The sequence below is a fragment of the Eucyclogobius newberryi genome, unplaced genomic scaffold (genome assembly GCF_026437365.1).
Source record: "Eucyclogobius newberryi isolate DKJ021-1_F unplaced genomic scaffold, fEucNew1.0.hap1 SCAF_14, whole genome shotgun sequence".
In the NCBI taxonomy this organism is placed as follows: domain Eukaryota; kingdom Metazoa; phylum Chordata; class Actinopteri; order Gobiiformes; family Gobiidae; genus Eucyclogobius; species Eucyclogobius newberryi.
In genome coordinates this window covers 23,802,455-23,826,404 of record NW_027315768.1, presented here as the reverse complement: position 1 = coordinate 23,826,404, position 23,950 = coordinate 23,802,455, and the positions used below count along the sequence as shown (strand labels likewise).

Below are 23,950 nucleotides of genomic sequence, written 5' to 3'. Positions count from 1 at the left end.
AATTGAGCTCAATAAGTTTTGTCTCTCAAGCGGTTCACCTGCTATAGCAGATTTAATAAACACCCAAACTGACAATTCTCATTCATTTGTCCACAAAAAGCCTATGGGATCATTCTGTGGAAAAGTTACAGATTTCAGGAAAATAATTCAACGTAAGCTTCTTGGATTTGCTTTAAACTTGGCACAGTTGCTGTTAATATGCAAAATATGATCTGAGTGAAATTTGACTCTTGTATCTTTTTAAATGGAACATCACTTCTGCAAAAGCAGGTGAACCACCTATTTATGGGTTTCAGGCGTTCCTTCCTGATTTGAAGGATTTGGCATGGCAACGGTCCTTCATATCAAAATATGACATCATTTGAAAGATAATCCTTGAAATCATTGTCCTGAAACCCATGAACATGAGTTGAATATGAGGTGAATATGAGGTGAATATGAGGTGAATATGAGGTGAATATGAGGTGAATATGAGGTGAATATGAGGTGAATATGAGGTGAATATGAGGTGAATATGAGGTGAATATGAGGTGAATATGAGGTGCATATGAGAGGGCTGTGGCTTCCAGGCTAACATTACAACATTCATGGAGACACTGAAGTGGCAGAAACCTCAGCCAGAAACATAACTGCAGCATTAAATTATAGTTGCATGTTTGTTATTCCCTGTTAATAATATCTATTTCTTTATTTACTCAGCCTTTCTTCCTCCTGTCTGCCTCAATGCATCTTTTGACACTGCAGTGCGTTTGGCGCTCGACAGTCTCAGTCAAATTTCACACTACACTATCCTGTTGAATAAAACCTATGGGCCAAAAAATGTCAACTTCAAACAAGCACATAAAGAAGATTACACCATAATGTTAGAAAATCAACAATCTGGAATTATTACATCTCAAGACAGACAAATGCACAACCCTTTTATGAAGAGACAATGGATGGAAATGTGCCTGTGGCGTCAAGTACTGTTGACAATCATGTAATTCATTCCCTGCAGTGTGTATTCTTTCATCAAGCATAATCAATAAATCATAGAAATACATTGAAATAAGAACATTTGAAACTCAGTGCATAATCAATCACCTGTAATTTGTGACATAACATACAGGGAGTAAAAACACATAGAGCTCATAGTTGCTCTTCTGTGTATGCACTGCATACATTAAATTGTGTGGTTTTGCATTCGGGCGCTGCTGTGATGAGGTACTATCACGATGATGGATTCAACGGCTCGACATTCAAACACGCAAGCACCAAATTTCTGCCTAACGTACCATTGCAGTACCATTAAGCATGCCCCAGCCTGGTTCACTCAAACATTTTGTCAAATGGCCTTGTCTTGAGACACATGCAATACCTTTGATCAATTTGCCTTTAAATTTCCACTTACCAATGAAATAAATAAAAGCAAACGGGACCGTGGAGGGAAACACAAAGGGAATTGATCTGATACAATATGCCCACAGGCTTGTATTTGAACGGAGTACGGAAAGAGGCATCAGTCACAGGAAGAATAGAAGCAAGTTGATACATAGACATTGAGTTAGCTTTAAGTAGTATGCTGAAAAACATTCTCAAATTGTGTTTGTCAAAGTGTATAACATGGATGCTAGCACTAGCTCCTTAAACTGGAGAGCTCAACTTTATTTTACCAAATTAGTAAATGTAGTGTTGTTGTTTTTTTTTAAGCTGCACTATATTACAAAATCAGGGCAATTTGAAAAATCTATTTATTACATTTTTTCATTTTCGGTTCTATGTATCACCTGTTTTTACTATTACTATTGTTTATACTACTATTTTAACCCACTTTTCTATTGATGATTAGACACAATTTAATCTAGATCTCTCCTAAATATCAGTTGCCTGGCCCTACAGATACGTGAGTATTTCATCCATCTCAAACTCTGAAGTATTAGCCGCAAGTGTCACTAGGATTGACTGCGCTTTTGGCGTTCCACTTCTGCTTCACTTTCCCTTCCGAAAAAGATGTTCTAAAGCCATTCACACGTCCAAAACAAGCGCCAAAGCGTTTATGTAAGCTCTAGGAACGAGTAAGATAGATTTAAATACGTAATAAGGCAAAGTAGCTTTACACTGTGATGACATAGTATTTCAACATCAACTTACTGCATACATTACCTGTTACATTAGCAGTTTTTATGGCGCATTGCAGAAATATCAGACCCTATTGTTTAAACCCTTTTGTCGAATTCAAACAGATCCCGACATTGTGGTGAAAATATCTACAGACAAAATGTAATTATGTTATTTTCTTCCCCTCTCAGTGGTAGTGATACTATACTACAATGATATGCACAATCCACACGTACATTTACCCATATTTTCTTGCTTCTACCTACTCTTTATGCAACTGGCGCCGCATCCAGACACTAAAACAGGCAGTGTTTTGTTGCTGGCTGAGTTACAGGCAAGACAAAAGTTGGAGATAGATTTTATTATGTAAGTAATTAAGTGTTCTCAATAAAAGGCTGCACTTAATGTTGTCTTAATTAGAGAGAATAAAATGTCTGCCTGCACCTGGGCTTTGTCTGGCTCAGTGGCTGCTACACCGCTGACAACAGGGAAATGCATTTTTAATATTTGATTTGAATGTGTTTGGCTTTGCTGTTTGAATCCTCCATATTTTCTCAATATGGTGCGAAGATGTTACAAAGCAAACAGAGCACTGTAATTAATTATTACTGTAATATACGGGAAATGCCTGTATGATATGAAGCTGTAATGTTGTTTTAATTGATGCCCAACTACAACCACTGTGTGTTGTCCGTACCTATAAGTAACATTGTAAATTTGGATAAAGTTACAGACTGAGTTTGTTTTTATTTTGAAAAATGAATTAAAAAAAGCATAGTTAACTGTCCTGTTTGTTTAATTACCGTTTGTCTATTTATTTACTTGGTGGCTTATTGGGTTTTGTACATGTATAAATTATGTAATAAAATAAGTGCCAACACATTTATAGAAAATAAAAAGTACACATTTTCTTCTCATGACTAATATTATATTTATATTGCATTTACATCATTATATTGTGTTCATGAATTTAGCAGCAGATTGACAGATTGCAAAAGGACTGAAGTTAATGACACAATACTATATAATGGAGTGTGAATAAAAGGAGTGTAAATAAACAATCGCATGTGTAAAAGTCTGTAGTATATTGTTGAATAAAGCTGTAGTGATATAAATGTCTCAAAGCTAGTGGGAGTGATGGCCCCGGTGAGGATGACCACAGAGGGAAATGGCCTGGACGACCCCCTGCTGCTGGACTGTAGTACTGGACTGTACTACTGGACTGTACTACTGGACTGTACTACTGGACTGTAGTACTGGACTGTAGTACTGGACTGTAGGACTGGACTGTAGGACTGGACTACTGGACTGTACTACTGGACTGTACTACTGGACTGTAGTACTGGACTACTGGACTGTACTACTGGACTGTACTACTGGACTGTAGTACTGGACTGTAGTACTGGACTGTAGTACTGGAAGTACTGGACTGTAGTACTGGACTGTAGTACTGGACTGTAGTACTGGACTGTAGTACTGGACTGTAGTACTGGAAGTACTGGACTGTAGTACTGGAAGTACTGGATTGTAGTACTGGACTGTAGTACTGGAAGTACTGGACTGTAGTACTGGAAGTACTGGACTGTAGTACTGGACTGTAGTACTGGACTGTAGTACTGGACTGTAGTACTGGACTGTAGTACTGGAAGTACTGGACTGTAGTACTGGAAGTACTGGACTGTAGTACTGGACTGTAGTACTGGACTGTAGTACTGGACTGTAGTACTGGAACTGGACTGTAGTACTGGAAGTACTGGACTGTAGTACTGGACTGTAGTACTGGAAGTACTGGACTGTAGTACTGGACTGTAGTACTGGACTGTAGTACTGGAAGTACTGGACTGTAGTACTGGACTGTAGTACTGGACTGTAGTACTGGACTGTAGTACTGGAACTGGACTGTAGTACTGGAAGTACTGGACTGTAGTACTGGACTGTAGTACTGGAAGTACTGGACTGTAGTACTGGACTTTAGTACTGGACTGTAGTACTGGAAGTACTGGACTGTAGTACTGGACTGTAGTACTGGACTGTAGTACTGGACTGTAGTACTGGAACTGGACTGTAGTACTGGAAGTACTGGACTGTAGTACTGGACTGTAGTACTGGAAGTACTGGACTGTAGTACTGGACTGTAGTACTGGACTGTAGTACTGGACTGTAGTACTGGAACTGGACTGTAGTACTGGAAGTACTGGACTGTAGTACTGGACTGTAGTACTGGAAGTACTGGACTGTAGTAAACTATTATAGCCTCAGTGGTTCAGGACGTCCTTAGCGACAGTGAGGGAGGCTCAGCGGGGCGACTGGTGTTAGAACTACTCTGTGCTCACAATGTCTTTTATAGTGATTTCTCCTGTTAAAGAGATGACGTCGTCACTTCACAAATCTTTTTTAGTTCGCACAAACCTATGGAGATTTTGAAATGCTAAACTTGCTGTTAATTTAAATGTATTCTGATTTGATGGCATTTTTTTCTGATAGCATTGTCCTTACGATTGGATTTGTGTTTCAATAGTAGGATTCTGTTCAAAGTTTACATTTTAAGCAGGTCCAGGGACATTGACATTTGAGATTAGAAGAAAAACACAGTACATTTTAGAACATGTAAGTGGAGGCCTAAACTAGGATATGTTACTCAAATCATTGCAGTTGTTGCGGTTTGGTGATTTCGGTTGGATTTTGGTATATACTGCAGCCCTAATTCTGACACTACGGTGTAATGTGTTACAGCTACTACTACTACCACAAGTACAATTACTGCTACAACTACTACCAGACAACTATGACAATTAATTAATTTTCAGAATACCAGTACTGAATAATGCCTTAAAATCTATTTGTTAACGTAACTATAACATGGCCCAATCTGAGTACTGTATTCTGAATACTTTGAATACTTTTACTTGAAAATGCATTATGTAATGATGTAAAAATAAGGATTAAACAGCTTTGTTTGTTTCAAAGTTAGTTTTGCATGTTTTGATCAATGACAGAGACGGAAACTTTTTACATATATTTAGTTACTTCTCAACACGACGACTTCTACTGTAATGACAACGACTGCGACTGCGACTATGGCTGCAACTATGATCACCACTACGACTACTTTACAGATAATTTGAAACCCTTTAAAATGCACTGTGACATCACAAAGTCAATACTCACAGCTTTGGCACTGGTTCTCTCCGGGCCCCCAACAGCGACCATTACAGGAGCGATGACACTTCTGACCTGCAAAACACACAGAAACATTATTGTCAGCTATGAATACATACAGAACACTCAAAGTACAGCATGTACTAGACAAGACATGGTCCAGCTCTACTGCGTGAGAGTATGTGTCATTTCCTATAGAAGATAAACAGGTTTACTTTAAGTGTTGTTCCAGACCTGTGGCTCATAAGAGGGGGTCTGGGGGCCGGCTGTGAGTGCCTGGTAATTATGGTAATAGTGGTGTGTAAAATATGCACGTACTTCAGTAGCTGAGTGGGTCGATAATTATATAACAGAATATGTATTAATAATTCTGAAATTGTCTATGGCTCTCATACTATTTTTATAGCTTTTAGCATGTTCATGTTAGTGATGTCTTAGATGTAATTCATCATTCTAATCAATTCATGGAGAAATTGTAAGGGTTTGGATGTTTAGTCATAATTTACTCCATGGAACAGATACTGGTAGAACACAATCCCTGTTCATATTCATTCGAGGTGTTTTGCTCCTTAAATGACTTGAAGTTGAAGGAGCTGGTCTCCTTGGAGTCTTTCAAAAAAAATTCAAAAACTAAACTATATTGTTTAAAATATCTATCTATTAAATAGAGGAATAGAAATGTCAGTATTTGATCGTTTTAACTGCTCTTTTGAGGCTATTATGATGATTATGATTTTTTGGCCTTTTCCTGGTTATGGACAAAAAAATTATCTACTTATCTTTATAGTTTTAAATATATACTAGAAATCAGTATAGGCTAAAGAAGGTGATTTTTGATAAGGTAAAATAATTTGATGGTGATGAATAATTCATGAGAGCGATAACGCCTCTGCCTCCTCTCTGAGGGGGCGTGGCTGCAGGACAGACTGATGCTGTGTGTCCTGGCACATCAGTGACCAACAGGAAGCTGTCTAGCCAGGACTTATGTGAGGCTTTATTTTGTTCACATTTAAGTTTCCAGAAAAGTCGCAAGTATTCAGTATTCAATATTCAATATTCAATATTCATCAGTGCAAGCAACAACGCTGTGTTATAGCTTCTTTCAAAAGTCCTCTGCAGACTGTTTTGTCACTCATTTGAAAGGCAGATTTAGTGCAAAATGCTGTAAAACTCTCCTAAACTAACTCCACGCTGTATCCACACAGAGGACAGAGGAATGTGGACTTATTGTCCTCATTAACTTTGTCCTGGAGCAAATAGCAGTGTTAGCGATGCTAACATACAGATGATGTGCTGCTGTTATTATTTCACCTGCTTTAAACTTGTCACTGTCACAAAAAAACCCTCAATGTCACTTTATCTGCAGTCAGACAAACCAAATGTCTGTAATTAGAGAACTACAGGTCAAGTTAGGTCAGTAAATAAGACCACGTTTTCTTCAAATAACTCAAAAGAAATAATAAGTTAAATACTCATTTAGATGTGTAGATTAGCAGAAAGAAAAATGTTTTACTTTAATCTTATAGCCAATAGGGGCAGAAAAATGATTGATTACAATTATGACTAAAGTAATCATGATTATTCTAGGTAATGGTTGTAAATATGCTTATAATACACATCACAATTGTGTCGATTATCAATACGTAAGCAGTCAATGCCACACCTCTCACCAGTGTTACAGAACCTCTGGACTCTGGATGAATACTATCCCCTCTTCTCAGGTACAGGCTGTTCCTTTGTCAAAACCATAAATGATTCAGCGGCAAACACTTGTTTTCAAGAAATAGGATCATATCTATCCATTTCCATAAGAGCACAGCATGGATCCAGCTTTGAGCAGGTTAGGGTAAATGCATCAAAGGAGAAAATCATTGCCTCTTCGCTGTTGCCTCGGCCTTTTTTTATATTTGGAGGACTTAATTGACTGTCTGTAATTGACTGTGAGGCAAGTGAGCTGGAGAAGTGCTGTCCTCTGTCCATCAGTCTCTCCACACGGAGCTATTAGCGTCCAGACACACGGCAAACATATTAGGAACACTGGAAAATTGAAAAAATAAAAATCATTAAAGTATTTTTATTTCACAAATTCATATCTGGCTTTAGAACCAAAGTATCCAGGAAATATTTTGGCAGAACTGAAAATGAAGGAAAAGCAGGTCTAAAAACAAACAAACAAGATGTGATAAAATGTGAATATATGATTATATTTCTGTGATGTATTTTATCTGCATAATAGTGATATTTTATCTGCATCATTAGTCTAAGAGAAGAACGGGTGTGTGACAAACTGAATTTGTGAAGGGGTCGTAAAGATGGGCCAAAGGATGTTTCCCCAGGGGGTGTGACAGCCCAGAGGAGTTCGGGTAATGTTTACCCAAGGCTTGGTCTCTAGGAAAAATACCAAGTGCCTTGATGTGAGGCTGACCAATGAGAAATGTGACCCGCCTATTCCAGAATATCTAATAAAACCAACCAGCATGGGAAAAAACGGGGTGAGACGCAGGAGTATCACGCAGGCTGCTTACAACAGCTTGCGTGATCAGTCCCCGCGTTTTCTCCCAAGCTTGCCATACAAATGTCTGATATTTCTGTGTCGTTTCATATTCTAAGTTGAATTGTGTTCTCGATGTGTTACGGAATAGCATCGGTGTTTGTCTGATTCCATGACACAATAAGATCAGTTAGCAACTAAATGTGTTAAATGACAACTCTTCAACAAGATGTAAATTCACATAAATCATCCTGTCAAGAACTGGACTGAAATAGCCTTAGACATTTACAAAACGTAATCATTTCATTTGACTTTGAACATAAACATGACCATATTTCCCTGACACTGGACACATGGCACATTTAATTTTCTAGTTTAGTCTTGGGGCTATTGTATTTCCATTTGGTTTTGTCTTTCCCATGTTTCTTATAATGAAAAAAAGAGGAAATGGCAAAAAAAGAGAACTTGTGACACGCCTCTGCAGTTTTCTGTGCTCAGTGTTTTGCAGCCCTGTTCCCGTGAGCGCTTCTACGAAACATCAGCTCATGAAAAGCACTCAAAAACAGCTTTGTGAGATTTGTATTCATAGTTTTCATACAGTTGTATTAGTTCATCTCGTATCACTCTTTAAGTGTCCATCTGGCCTTTTCCACCCCATCGCCTCCACCGGAGTGAGTTGCACGAGCGCTACCACGTTGGGCGGGGCTTAGAGTGGGGTCGGGAACCTTGACTGAGCGTACAAACGAGATAATAATATAAATGTCACACAGTTAGAAGAGCTTGTCCGACGGGGCACAACTTACTTCTATCTCAGTGCTGTCTCTCCAAGTGCAGCCAGTTGTGAAGCGAAGTCATAGAGGGTTTTTTATTTAGTGGCCAAGGACTCCTCATCCGTCTCAACTAATAAATAGTGGCTGACCCGAGCTAAACCGGGGCCGCCTCCGTTCACTGCTCATATTCTTTTATGGGACACTAAAGACAGGGTATAACAGGTGAACGGGGGAAAGTGTCTAACGTTGCAACATTTCTTAACTGTATTTGTGACTTCGAAAATAACAGTTTTTTCAAGTTTTCAAGTGGCTGTACTTGATTTTTGCTTTTGTAAAAATGAGGACAAAATAGAACTAATTCATTTTAAACGGTTTGTAGCGGTCAAAAGGTATTCCTAATTTTTCCAACGCATTCCAAGCTTCCTCATTCCTTGTGATTTCAAGGGACCAAAGAGGAGTTTTGTCATTTCGGGAAAGCTAGCAACAACTAGCAGAGCAGCGTCGTAACTTCGGGTTTGTGAGTGATAAAATTGCTTTAGAATTAGAAGCAGACGGAGCACAATGGTCTAGAGCAGGGGTGGGCAAACTGCGGCCCGTGGGCCACATACGGCCCGTTTGTTTTTTAGAATTCGGCCCGCCAAACATGCCAAGTAATATATAAAAAAATATATATATATTTTTTTGCCCTTAGGCATCTGTCTGCACTTGTATCCTTAATAAAGATGACGTTAAATGAATTAAGTAATAGATTAAATAGCCTATATTTCACAGAAAAGTTATATTTTAGAAAATTATCAAAATCAGCCCAAAATATTGGCTCATCAATTTTAAAGTTTATCGACCATTGTTATTTCTGGATTCTACTATCTAGGTATTATAATCAGCCATGAAAAAACACTTTTACCTCAGCCTCTGTTTTTCCAATATATTTAAAGGCAACAATCTGTAGAAATGTGTTTATATCTGCAATATTTGAGCGTTTATTGGTAGTGTCTTCCCTAAACCCAATCTTAATATTACATATTCACATAAAGCAATAAAAATAGATTAAGCGTACAAGGGAATAAATTGCTTTTTGAAATAATCCTATGATTGGACAAAGGCACAAAAATGGCACAACAAAGATGGCATAAATCTGTCATTTACAAATTAAGAATCAAATTCAAGTTATGGTGTTAATGCTGGATTACAGATTACAGACCTCTTGATCTTTTGGCAGTACACGACTTGCTTAAAATTGATGAAGCCAAACATTCCTCATCAAATCCATTTGAGTGCTGTTAGTTTGGTAGACATGTCATTACATAATCGAGAAGAACAATGGAATTTAATGTAATATTTCCCCGACAAACTTTATGAATGTTTTTATTGCAAAAAAGATACATTTTGCACAGGTGGTGATAGAATATCTGTGTAAACTTTTCTTTGAACAGAATTTGTAGATTTGTTTGCATGGGTGGACTGTTTGTGTATGTCTCAGCTCCTCAGAGCTCTCATGGGGTAAAATACACACTATTTTCTGTTATTTTCCAAAAGAGGTTGAACATAGTTACAGGCAATTATTGTTCTTAATAAAAGAATAAACTTGTTTTTAAAAATGAAGGCCGGATCAGTATGAATTTCTATTTTATCTATACAAAACAGACCAGTCAGGGTTGGGTAGCTTTACTTTTAAAAGTAACTTGTTAAGTTACCTCGTTACTGCCCTGAAAACTAACCTGTTACTTTACTTTACAACTGTGTTATAAAAGTAACACGTTAGAGTACTCTTACTATATTGTATAACCTCTATCATTTGCCGACAATCCTTTTGCATTGCTGAGCACAGTAACATAATCATTACAATATTTTTTTTATAAAAACAAGCAAAGTAAATGCGTTGGACTGAATAAGATCATCTTTATTTGTCCCACAATGTGGAAACACAGATTAGGCACAGAAGTATAATAATAAAAACAGAGAAAATAATAATAACACTCTTATTTACAGCTGTTATGTGGACAGAACATGTAAGAAGCTTTTAAAACATGCACCTGAAGGTTTATTTCACTTTAGCATGAGGACAAGAGTCACAATGTGCTCACAACCGCCAAATAGATGAATCAAAACTCAAGCATTACTGCTTTGATTACTGGTCGTGCACCAAAGTAGCGCGTTACGTTCCTTGTTACTCTAAAAAAGTAATTTGAGTCATCTAATGCGTCACTCTGATCACAACAGACATACACTTGGGTATTGAATGGAAAATGTGACCCTGAGTCTGACTGTGTGCGCTCCTATAGATCTTATTCATAAATGCATAATTTCTTTGCAATGGGAAATCAAAAATATGCCTGGAGGTGGGTCAAGAGGGGCACAGCCAGATTGTCTGATCTTGAGGCAAGGTCTTCTTCGTGTGCTTCTCTGTTCATGTGCATTTACTTCATAATAAAACATTTGCAGTCATGCTTATGGTGTTTGTGATACTGGGGCTGTATGGCAGCTGTCTGTAAACTCAATCATAACTAAGTAAAAACTAAACTAACATGAAAAGAATCAGATCGAACCTTTAGAAAGGACTGACCTAGAAGAAAGAAGTATATTTTCAAGTTTAGACCTGGGACTAAATCGAGATTAAGCAATGATCTACACACTCAAATTATCAAAACATAACTAAAGCTAAATAAAAAGTTTTCGACATCTACAAAAGAGCCTGTGTACCACTAGGGGCGCCCTTTCCAAAATCTGAAAACCAGTGTCAATAACAATGAGAGCCTCAAGAAACAGCAACAGCAACTGCCGACGTAAATGTGAAACGAGAGCTAAAGGCGAGTGAGTTTGTGGGTTAAGACCAGGGGTGTCAAACTCATTTTGGGCTGGGTCGCAGGCCAAACATAACGTAACACATAAAACAAAAACATAAAATAAGAAATAAATAGTTTTATATAGCCTACGCTGTTTTTGAAGCAATTACTGAATCAATTAAAATAAATTACAAACACGTTTGTTTTCATAAACTGAAATGTATTAAGAAAAACAAGTGTAATTTCACCAACACTGTGCTTCAGTTTATGTCATCACAACTTCAGAGTTGATCTACAGAGATAAACATTTAGTCTATTGTTAAATATTGTTAAATAGGTATTTGGAACTAAAAAATATTGTATTTGACTTAACAAAATAAACTTCTCAAGATCTAAAAAACCTTTTAAATTTTCTAACATTTCCACATCTGTGTAGTTCTCTGTACACCTGAACTGACAAACCACTAAATACAAACACACGTGGAGCGTTTAAGGAGGTTAAAGGCGCAATGGACGATTTTTCGGCGATTTGAGAACTCAGGCGGAAGTGCACATGCCACTCCCCCGTGTGGACTGATACAACACACACGTGCGTTTGTTTATTAGCGCGACGGAGCGCATCGCGTCTCCCGTAGATTTCAGTCCACTTCTGAGTCATCTCGAACTGTCTTTCTCCGTCTTCATTTTGCCCCGTACACTGAGGGAACTATATTATGATAGATCAATGCGCTTAGACACGCGGAAACGTGGGGACGAGCCTGACGCGGCTGCAAGTGAGCGGTAGGTGCGTTTTAGGATTGATACGTGGCAGGACTAATGGGAAGTCCACGCCACGAGGAAATAAGACTTAGATTTGGGCCAAAAAAATCGTCCATTCAACCTTTAAGTTACGCCTCTGGTCTTGAAAATATAGAATAAGTGCATGAGCCACAGTTTCCATCAAACCAAACTCTTTTGTCAAATTGTGGGCCAAATATTATGTACAAAACAAAACGATAAAAAAAATATAAGAAATAAATAGCTTTTTTACAGTCTAGTAATAGTTGTGGAGACTGATGCACAAATGTGCAGCAGGTGAAAGACTGAGTCCATATTCATGCAGCAGCAGGAACAGGAACATGGACTTTTGATGTGATTTCTGATGTGAAATGTTGATATCACAGACATGTTTCTGCTCAAACTCAATATCGCTCGATATTTTCATAGTTTAAGCTGATCTTAGTGACAAATGATTCATGTAGTGACTCAATTGTGGTCAGTGTTTGTGTCACAGTCACATTAGTGTGATGTCATGTTTATACTTTATTACATTCTGACCTGTGTTTTTACCTGTGGCTCCTGATCTGTTCAGGTTTGTAGAGGTTTGGATGTTTTCCTCACAGAGCATCATCACAGAAGTTTGTTTTCTTGTTGTTAGCTCCACTTTTAGCACAACTCTAACATCCACAAAAGTCTTCTTTCTTTCTTCCACGTGTTTCCCAAACCACACGTCTCTGTCCTCGCTCAGACCTCTGCTCTGAGGTGCGTAAATGCTGTAAAGTGCGCAAACGCGTGTCTCTCCGCAGTACACAGGGTAGTGAAAAGCTGCGCGGGGGAGGGGCGGCGACCAGCGGCATTGTGGGACGTGTAGTTTTAGCGCTACCAACGGTTACGGAAGTAACTACGATTTTATGAACGAGGGGTGTCAAACATCCCGCGGGCCGGATGTTTGACACCCCTCGTTAAGACAGTCTTTGAAATGCAGGATGAGGAGGTGTCAGATGAACTCCCTGATGAATACTGTATGTACGTGTCACTTAAAGGCCCCTCTGCCGCGGCTCAGAGCTTCATTAACATGCTCTGGACAATGGGAGTCCAGATGTTGTGTTAAGTGTGCCAGCGACAGAACTGGGTCAATAAGTCATCTGTATTGTATTGTTTGGAATATTTAGGCAAACAAAAAACAATACAAATACAATTTGGAATATTTAGGCCCTCTCCTTGAACCGACACCTTAACGTGGTGGAGGGGTTTGAGTGCCCGAATGATCCCGGGAGCTATGTTGTCGGGGGCTTCATGCCCCTGGTAGGGTCTCCCAAGGCAAACAGGTCCTAGGTGACGGGTCAGACAAAGATTGGTTCAGAAGCCCTCTATGATGACAACAAGAACAAGGCAGTTTGCGTCGCCCGGATCGGCATCACCGGGGCCCCATCCTGGAGCCAGGCCTGGGATGGGTGCTCCATGGCGAGCGCCTGGTGGCCGGGTCTTACCCCACGGGGCCCGGCCGGGCACAGCCCGAAAGAGCGACGTGGGGCCGCCCTCCCGTGGGCCCACCACCCGCAGGAGGATCCATAAGGGGCCGGTGCAGAGAGATCTGGGCGGCAGTCGACGGCAGGGGCCTCGGCGACCAGATCTCCAGACACAGAGACTAACTCTGGGGACATGGAATGTCACCTCGCTGGGGGGGAAAGAGCCTGAGCTTGTGCGGGAGGTTGAGCGATACCGACTAGATATAGTCGGCCTCACCTCCACGCACAGTTTGGGCTCTGGAACCCATCTCCTCGAGAGGGGCTGGACGCTCCACTTCTCTGGTGTTGCCCGCGGGTAGAGGCGGCGGGCTGGTGTGGGCTTGCTTATAGCCCCTCAGCTCAGCCGCCACGTGTGGGAGTTTACCCCGGTGAACGAGAGGGTCGCGTCCCTCCGCCTTCGGGTGGGGGACAGGTCTCTCACTGTTGTGGCGGCCTACGGGCCGAACAGCAGTGCAGTGTACCCGGCCTTCTTGGAGTCCTTGGGAGGGGTACTGGACAGTGCACCGACCGGGGACTCCGTTGTTCTACTGGGGGACTTCAACGCCCACGTGGGCAATGACAGTGACACCTGGGGAGGGGTGATCGGGAAGAACGGCTTCCCCGATCTGAACCCGAGCGGTGTTCAGTTATTGGACTTCTGTGCTAGCCACGGATTGTCCATAACGAACACCATGTTCAAGCACAAGGGTGTCCATCAGTGCACATGGCACCAGGACACCCTAGGCCGGAGGTCAATGATCGACTTTGTTGTCGTGTCATCAGACCTCCGGCCGCGTGTCTTGGACACTTGGGTGAAGAGAGGGGCAGAGTTGTCAACCGATCACCACCTGGTGGTGAGTTGGATCCGCTGGCGGAGGAGGAAGCCGGACAGACTTGGAAGACCCAAGCGCATTGTGAGGGTCTGTTGGGAACGTCTAGTGGAGCCCTCTGTCAGTAGGGTATTCAACTCGCACCTCCGGGAGAGCTTCTCCCATGTCCCGGGGGAGGTTGGGGACATTGAGTCCGAGTGGACCATGTTCTCCGCCTCCATTGTTGATGCAGCTGCTCGGAATTGTGGTCGCAAGTTCTCCGGTGCCTGTCGTGGCGGCAACCCCCGAACCCGGTGGTGGCCACCGGAAGTAAGGGATGCCGTCAGACAGAAGAAGGAGGCCTATCAGGCCACCCTGGCTTGTAGGTCTCCGGAGGTCATCGACGGGTATCGGCAGGCCAAGCGAGCCGCGGCTCGTGCTGTCGCAGAGGCAAAAACCCGGGCCTGGGAGGAGTTCGGGGAGGCCATGGAGGAGGACTATCGGTCGGCACCAAAGAAATTCTGGCAAACCGTCCGGCGCCTCAGGAGGGGGAAGCAGTGTCTCACCAACACCGTTTACGGGGCGGGTGGAGGCCTGCTGACCTCGACTGGGGATGTCGTCGGACGGTGGAAGGAATACTTTGAGGATCTCCTTAATCCCTCAGTCACGTCTTCCGAAGAGGAAGTAGAGACCGGGGACTCGGAGGCTGGCTCATCCATCACCCAAGCTGAAGTCACTGAGGTTGTTCGCAAACTCCAAACTCCTCGGTGGCAGGGCTCCGGGTGGATGAGATCCGCCCTGAGTACCTAAAGCATCTGGATTTTGTAGGACTGTCTTGGTTGACACGTCTCTGCAACATCGCGTGGCGTTCGGGGACCGTGCCTCTGGACTGGCAGACCGGGGTGGTGGTCCCTCTGTTCAAGAAGGGGGACCGGAGGGTGTGTTCCACACAACACTGGACCAGCTCTATATCGGGTGCTCGAGGGCTCATGGGAGTTTGCCCAACCAGTCCACATGTGCTTTGTGGATCTGGAGAAGGCTTTCGACCGTGTCCCTCGGGGTGTCCTTTGGGGGGTGCTCCGGGAGTACGGGGTCCGGGGCCCTTTGCTCAGGGCTGTCCGGTCCCTGTATGACCGGAGCAGGAGCTGTGTTTGCATTGCCGGCAGTAAGTCAGACCTGTTCCCAGTGCATGTTGGACTCCGCCAGGGCTGCCCTGTGTCACCGGTTCTGTTCATAATTTTTATGGACAGAATTTCTAGGCGCAGTCAGGGGTCGGAGGGTGTCCGGTTTGGGGACCACAGGATCTCATCTCTGCTGTTTGCAGACGATGTTGTCCTGATGGCTCCATCAAACCCGGACCTGCAACATGCACTGGGACGGTTTGCAGCCGAGTGTGAAGCGGCTGGGATGAGAATCAGCACCTCCAAATCCGAGGCCATGGTTCTCGACCGGAAAAAGGTGGCTTGCCCTCTCCAGGTGGGTGGGGTGTCCTTGCCCCAAGTGGAGGAGTTCAAGTATCTCGGGGTCTTGTTCACGAGTGAGGGAAGGATGGAGCGTGAGATCGACAGGCGGATCGGTGCAGCGGCTGAAGTGATGCAGTCGTTGCATCGGACCGTTGTGAGCTGAGCCCAAAGGCAAAGCTCTCTATTTACCGGTCGGTCTACGTTCCTACCCTCACCTATGGTCATGAGCTTTGGGTAGTGACCGAAAGAACAAGATCGCGGATACAAGCGGTCGAAATGAGTTTCCTCCGCCGTGTGGCTGGGCGCTCCCTTAGAGATAAGGTGAGGAGCTCGGCCACACGGGGGGAGCTCGGAGTAGAGCCGCTGCTCCTCCACGTCGAGAGGAGCCAGCTGAGGTGGCTCGGGCATCTGTTCCGGATGCCTCCTGGGCGCCTCCGTCGGGAAGACCCAGGACACGCTGGAGAGACTATGTCTCTCGGCTGGCCTGGGAACGCCTCGGGATCCCCCCGGAGGAGTTATAGGAAGTGTCTGGGGAGAAGGAAGTCTGGGAGTCCCTGCTCAGACTGCTGCCCCCGCGACCCGGCCCCGGATAAAGCGGCAGAAGATGGATGGATGGATGGAATATTTAGGCATTGTCCTCATTTATGTGTAGAGAATACTTACGCCTTGGTTGCTGGTTGATATGCATAATGTTGGTTATAAAATAAAAAGTGCTGCCCAGTGGTTGATTGGTCTAAGTAGCAGCACTTTGCCAGGCTCTGTGCAGCCGGCCACAGAATTGTGAGTTTGATTCTCGGCTTCGACACTTTGCTGAATGTCTTCCCTGCTCTCACACCCATTCTACGGCTATACTGTCCTGTCTTAACCTGGCTAGTCAAATGAATTCTCACAATATTTCTTTCATAAACTCTTAAGAATCCCTCTGGTCCGGCGCGCGCTGTTCGGTTTGAGCCCGGCAGCTTGAGAGCTTGAGACAGACCAATCACAGCGCAGCGTTGTAGTTTGGGCAAGTCAAAAGGATGAACTAAACAAACATGGCGACGCCGACAGACAAGGCTTATTCTAGCAGATTTATGGACTCATTTGTTTTTTAAAACATGCACATAGACACACTTAGTGTATTTGAGGATGGGGAAGAAGTCTAGAAACAGTTTGATTTCTCGGCTTGTTCTGCAGTTCTGCTGACCAGAATCAGATACAAATATTTGTCATGATGTTACATCTTTCTCGACAGCTTTCGTCGAAATATTGTGTGGAGCTCAATTCAGAGTGAGTTAGTCGTGTCTAATAAATTAAAAAAACAGGCCAAAATCCTGTTGCTGTATTAGTTTGTATGAATAATTAATTGGCAGAATGAGTAAATATGAAATCTCACTTTAAAGGTGGAGAGTCCTTCATTTCTCAATGTTTCGTTGCATGGAATGTTTTGCCCATAAATTCCATGACACACATTTGTAATGTGAGTCACCTCACAGATCTGGCCTGTAACTTGGCCGGGTGGTGTCACCTGCTTGTCTCCATGGAGATATAAGTTAACGCCCTATAGTCCTTTACTATAGTCCTATAAGATAGTGCTGTATAGAATCAATCAGTATAGAATGTATAGTATAGCAGGGGTCAGAATACCCTTGTATCTCACAACAATAAGCAGAGTGGATTCCATAAAGGCACAAAATCCTAAAATTGACTTTCTCTTTTCTTTGTTAAATGTATCTTATTGAAAAGCCAAAGCAAACGTGTGTGACTTACATGCCACGCTGCTGTTGGTGGGCACGACTAGAGGATGGAGTCCAGGGTTCTTCACGATGTCTTGCCAGTGGATGGTGTCCGCATGGCACAAGAACTTGTTCTGGTCCACGTACACTCCTCCACTCAGGATCTCTGTGGGAAAACAACACACAAAAGGTTATGCAATCAGCCATCTTTAAGAAGTAACTTTGAATTAAAAAATATTATAAGACAGGTAGAATATTATATCTAAAACAAGATTTCCCACCCACACACAATTGTATTATTTGACAGCATTTCTTCCCAAAATGCTTGGTTACAGTGTAATTCTGATTACTGTCGGTCATGAGAATTGCCTAATAATGAGGGTTTTCTTTTCGCTTCAGATATCAAGGCAGAGAAAGACAAAATGCCACAGAGGAATGAAAAGGAAAACAGACACAACGTGAATCCCAGCAGCAGATTTGAATTATTTACACGGCTTAGGTGTTCTTTATCTTCTTCCAAACACATTACTGACATCACGGCTGAAACTGATGAGACGACGCCTACCAACAGTGACCACCAGCTGCCGAAACACAATATTGTACCACGAAAGCCAGATAAAATGTGGATAACAGGTGATGCTGGATGTATTTCCACTGCAACTTTGCAATTCTACGGACCCCCATCCCAAAATGTCTCTATCTCCCCCAGCGTGTGGTGTGAGCCGGATCGAAAAATTAATCCTGCCTCTCATTTGGGAGTGATATCGCTTGGGTAGGAGGGTCTCAAATTCAAATTGTGTTCCCAATGTGAAGCTTCTGGCAGCAATGGACAAAACAATTGACAGAAAATAGTTGTATTATTTGGACTTAATGCCAGCTAGACACCACAGTAGTAGATACAACAGAAGAATGAGAAAACCAATAGAGCTTTGTCCTTTTTTATTGTACTTTAGAAATTTGACCGACTTTGAACCAAATGGACTTTTTACACTGTTTTATTTTTTTATTGTCTTGTTGCTATCTATTTGTATTTTTATGTTAAAACTCTCTCCCTGGCCGTATTCTGTGTCTGTTCTATTTTTTGTATTTAAAAAAATATATATATATATTAAACAAATAATTGTAAATCAACAAATCATTCTGCTCAGTCAGACAACATCTTGTTAAGTAGAAGATTGTAAAGCATTTTGAGAAACGACCTTTGAAGTTACAATTTCCCTTTTTATTACTATAGATGCAAGTTAATAAAAAATACTTAAGGTATAACATGGGCACATTGGAGCTCATTTTGTCCTCCTTCAGTCGGCACAATTGAGGACAGCGCAGGGGGTGGAACTCTAAAGGGCGTGGTCTGGTGCATTCTGTGAATGGCCAGAATCTTCAAAACTAGTGCACCGGAGGCGTGTTATTCTCCCCATATGCACGAGATAATCATAATAAAACAACCTTCATGGGCCCCCCCACTAAACAGCGCAGCGTCGTTACACACTCGGGTCTTAAAGCGTTTTGCTGTTACTGTTACTGTTACTGTTACTGTGCGGTCTGGAGAAGACTGGACCATGCAGACTTGCATGTGCTCAGCTCAGAGAGGAGCGTCTATTTGCAAAACACACTCACATCACATTCAACTGAAATCCTTGTCCCAGTCTGCGTAAAACTGGTGCATTTTTTCTAATTGGTCAGATGTGCAGGAAGCAGATAAACCAGCTCACACACAGAGAGAGAGAGAGACTGTGGAGAGAGGAGGCGGTGGACAGAATTGTTTTCTGTATTTTAAGCTTCAAAATGCTTCATGTTTTACTACAATCAGTCACATATTCACAGAGAAACGAGCCAAACAAGGAACTGATTTTAGACGTGCAAAATGCTCGAGCACGCACATGCAACAGGGAGAGAGAAAAGAGCCTCCACGCTCATAGAGCTGTCGCTGTGTTTTATGTGTTTTATGTTTTTATGTGTATTTGTAATTTGGATTGGTTTAGCCAATCAGAGCCTCTTGAAGGACAGCCCTGCTAACAAACGTCTGCTCAGCTGATGTGTCACGAACCTGCTGAAACAAATAAACATGAACTAAATAAAGAAACAACGCTCCGAGGCTGCAATCAGTGATTTATGTTAACTATTTATTTCTAAAAGTTTGGGAATACATTAAACAGGAAATCAAACCATTTTATGGCGCTCTTCTTTCTTTGCCTGTATATGAGGCCATGACAAACATCTCCCACAGGAGGTGCTTTTGAATGCTACAGTTATATGACCATATCGCCATATATGGACTGGCACCATCCCACTCCAGCCTCCAGCGGCCAAGTCCAGCCTCTTCAAGTCAGCGCTGACGTTGGCAAGGCGGCAAAATAGCACCCTGGCCACGCCCCCTGGAGAAGGCTCACGTTAACGCTACCTCCAGGGGCAACATATGGCCCATAGTATAATTGCAGACTTGGGGTTTGTTTCTATCACTCTCCACATTCTGCTTTACATTTAAGTTCACAAAAACTCAGTAACTAAACTGGGGTTGTGAGAGCCCAGATGACGAAACAAGGAGTAAAATGAAAAGACTTTGCTAAATGTGGGCTAAAATAGGTTGTACACCAGCAGGTAGGCACATCAGTAATGCAATAAAGAAGAAAAAAAGCTTCCCCTCAGGGTCGAAAAGGGGAGATGGAGAGGATGGATAGAATGATGTTTTGCAGGTGGTGAAAATAGCAATCTACTTTGGTGCAAAATGGCTTGGTGAAGTGGACAGCTCATTCACCTAAAAGTGTGAAGGTTCTGAGTTTGAGCCGAGTGAGGCCTTTCACTGTGGGATCTGCATGTTCTACTTATGTGTGGGTTGAGTTTCTTCAGGGTAATCTCCAGTTCTTTCCCATTTACTCCAAACCTGCACAGTATTCACCTTATTCCAGAAGCCTGTCTGAGCGCCGCCATAGGACCTAATCCTTCCTCCAGTTGTATTAGTGAACATAGGGCTGCCGACTTCGAGAGAAAATCAGTTCTACACTGACTAAAAGCCATTTTCGGGCCGCCCGGGGAATCGGTGCATTGTTGACGTGTTGGTCACATTAACAGTGGATATTTTACACAAATCAATCTACTTGTATGTATGTTTTAGCGGCGAGACTTTTCCCTCGTTCTCCATTGAAACCATTCGGTCGTATACATTCAGACATCATTCCACAGACATTAACACTTGACATGCAGAAAGACTGAAAAGGTGTGGGCTGAACTGAATGCTAGTGTTTATTTTGACAGATTGTATAGAAGGATTAGTTCATATCTAATCCCAAACCAGATTTATTTAAGTTTTAAGTCTAAATAAAAAGGGACACAAAATTAGCATTTTTTACACCAATTTTCAGTCAGCTCTAGTTAACTCAAAAACTAAATAAGCCCGGCCAATATGGATTTTGGAGTTCTAATGTCTGTGTCAGGCCCTATTCATTCAAAAATTGGGTTTATTAAGGCAACATTTATTGTCATTGATAGTGTTGACTTAAACTATTGGAGTGACTTCATGAGCCTAAAGGTGTGGTTAGCCTAATTAATGCACACACACCGCATAATTAATATGCATACATTTAGCCTCTTTTCACTGCTCCTTTACGTGTCAGTGTGAGTCCAGTAAACACAGATACAGCCATAATGCTTACAATGTAGCGCTAACCAAGGTGAGGAAAGAAACGACGCATCAAAACAGACACATTTACTATTCTCACCGCTCAGACAGGCCACTTTAGATCACAATTCTTTACAAATAACATTTCTTTCAATCCTGACTCCAAGCGATTGTCCGGAGTGAATATAATAAGCATGTTTTTGTTGACAACAGCAGTAGCGGCGCGTGTGCTTACGTTAGCTCTCTTTCCCACACTGACACTTTGATCAAAAATAAGTCCTTTGTTGTCACCGGTGTGATTTGTGTTGAAGTTAACTTTTATTCTTGAGTTTTAAGCTGAGTTCAGTGTATTTAAATCTAGCTCTGCCTCAGTCAGAGCCATGGATTGTCAGAGCGACACAGTCAGTCTGCAGCTGCTTTCATCTGCACGACAAACTACTGCACAGAGCAAAAGAGCTGCGCTACATATGGGGCGGTAAATTGGATTAAATGGGAATTGTATTTTAGAGAGTCTAAGTGGAATATACGCCATATCGGCCGATAGTTCTTCAATTGCTCACATCAGCCGATAATATCAGCAAACCGATGATATCAGCCGGCCAATCCTAAATCTCCTCAATCATTTCTTTTTCATCTAATGTGTGAACAAAATTAAGCACGAAATATAAGCCTGGCTCTGTCCATTTTTCAGATTTTAATGCCTCAAATATGTGCCATTTTGGCAGTTTTACACATCCATTTTCTTATTTCTATATGAAAACATGACCTGATTTCTTACAGTTAGGTGAGTAAACTACAGGAGAAGTTAAACATGTATATATTGTTTCTATTCACCAGAAGTGTCTTTCAAATATAAGATGGCAAATATAAGAACATAGAAGGAAAAAAAAAAAAAAAAAACTCAAAACAAATGGTCCTTTGGTGATAATAAAACAAGCTTAACACCGTAAAAACCCTGTATTTCTTTTCTATGAGCAGGGTTGCCACTCCACGAATCTGACCTATAACTTTACCTGATGGCACCTCAATGGAGATAGAACATTTGAATACGTTTCTGTGGAATATTGCTGGCATCCCCATGAAAACAAGCAGACAGACCTTCCACCAGAAAAGTTACATCGTGCCCTTGTAAAACGATATTCAATTCCAAAACTAAATCCGACATGTGACCTTTCAACACCATTCCCATAGCTTCCAATAGAGTTAACCACATTTCTGTTCTTATTTCAGCACAGGCTAGCAATGCTTTCATTACTGGTAAATGCTTGCTGTGCACATTAGCGTCAGGGGCAGATCAATGGTTAAATCCTGTTGTTGATTGTTTAGCGACTGGAGGAAAAACGCCTTAATTAGTTTGCGAACGTGGCTATGCCTGGTGCATCCCCGAAAAGACATTATTATTCCCTATCCCGAGAGCAACTTTGTGTGTAGCTTACCCGACACCTCCAGAAAGCCAATGTAATATCCAGTGTGCATGACCGTTAGAAAAACAATATAAAATTCGCAGAGGCAGAACAAATGTATGCAGGCAATTATTTTGATGGTAAGAGTTTGTTGTTGTTGAGTTTTCCCCCCCTTAGTGCAGTGCGGGGATGAGTTTGATTAAGAGTGGGAGGCAAATAGGAAGCCAATGATCAGAAAAAAAAACACATTAATGAGTTTGTGAGAGTGAATTAATTAGCCTAGCGTGAATTGTTTAATAAAGAAAGATGTCGAACAACAGACGAGTCAAAATCAATGACTGGCTTGCTGTAATGTTGCATGGCCATGGTGTTTGCTATGACCGAGCAGCTTAAAATGCACAAACGCAGGCCTTAGACGGGACAAAAAGAATGTGACTGCTTATTGGAATATAAAATAAACAGTGGACACAAATAGACAGTAGGTTTATTGTGGATTTTGAATTGCTCCTTCACTCACCAGTAGAAAGTAATAAGCTACAGTCTACTAATCTCTGAACTTAAACTAAATTGGCTGATACCGTATTTTCCGGACTATAAGTCGCACCAGCCCAAAAATGTATAATAGAGAAGAAAAAAACATATATAAGTTGCACTGGAGTATGAAATGTGGTTTCAAGTGTGAAAATAACAAATAATATCACATATAAGTTGCTCCGGAGTATAAGTGTATAAGTATAAATACAAGTATAAGTCACACCCCGGCCAAAACTATGAAAAAAGGTTCAATTTATAGTTATAGTTAAAATACGGTATTGTCTTTTTTCCACCTGCTCTTGGGTTACAACGGTAGCAATTCAACTTTGTGGGAAAAAAGTGACATGACAACAAATTAACACCAGACGCCATAACTGATGATGTCCTATCTTTTCAAACAGGGACATTTTATCTATTTAACCTTTAGTTTTCCAATGGAACAGTAAAGTAGACTGGCTTGTGATTCAGTGACTGGATAACTCTTTGCCATTATAACATGTTTTTCTTCCATGATGGTAATCTACTATGTTAAACTTACTATAGCTGGATTTTTGAAATTTGAGTCTTTGTCAATACAGAACTGAGCCCAAAAAGGGAAAAAAATAAAAATAAAAAACCTTTGAGCGCATTTGAACGACTGAGGATATTACGCATGTATGGATTTAAGTTAGAGAGCATGTTGTGTTAAAACATTGTAAGAACAGTGAGTAGCCAGAGGTTTGGGACTATTAAGATTTAACTTGTGGTCCCTGTTGTCTCATTGAGTTCCACTTGGTTTGGGCTGAGTGCTCCGGGCCTGGGCGGGAGGATGAGAACACATTCTGGGTCAGAGAGGCTAAATGC

General features: G+C 41.8%; 1 protein-coding gene across 3 annotated transcripts in view; it reads right to left on the bottom strand.

The window, feature by feature from the left end:
- Positions 1–23,950, bottom strand: part of LOC140359862 (receptor tyrosine-protein kinase erbB-4-like) — a 338,304-nt gene that overhangs the window by 77,469 nt on the left and 236,885 nt on the right. For all 3 annotated transcript variants that reach the window (XM_072445068.1, XM_072445070.1, XM_072445069.1), the window contains exons 4-5: positions 17,589–17,720; positions 5,266–5,331 (exon numbers count right to left, since the gene is read on the bottom strand). In XM_072445068.1, the coding sequence (XP_072301169.1) occupies positions 5,266–5,331; positions 17,589–17,720 (198 nt within the window). The remainder of the gene's footprint in view (positions 1–5,265; positions 5,332–17,588; positions 17,721–23,950) is intronic.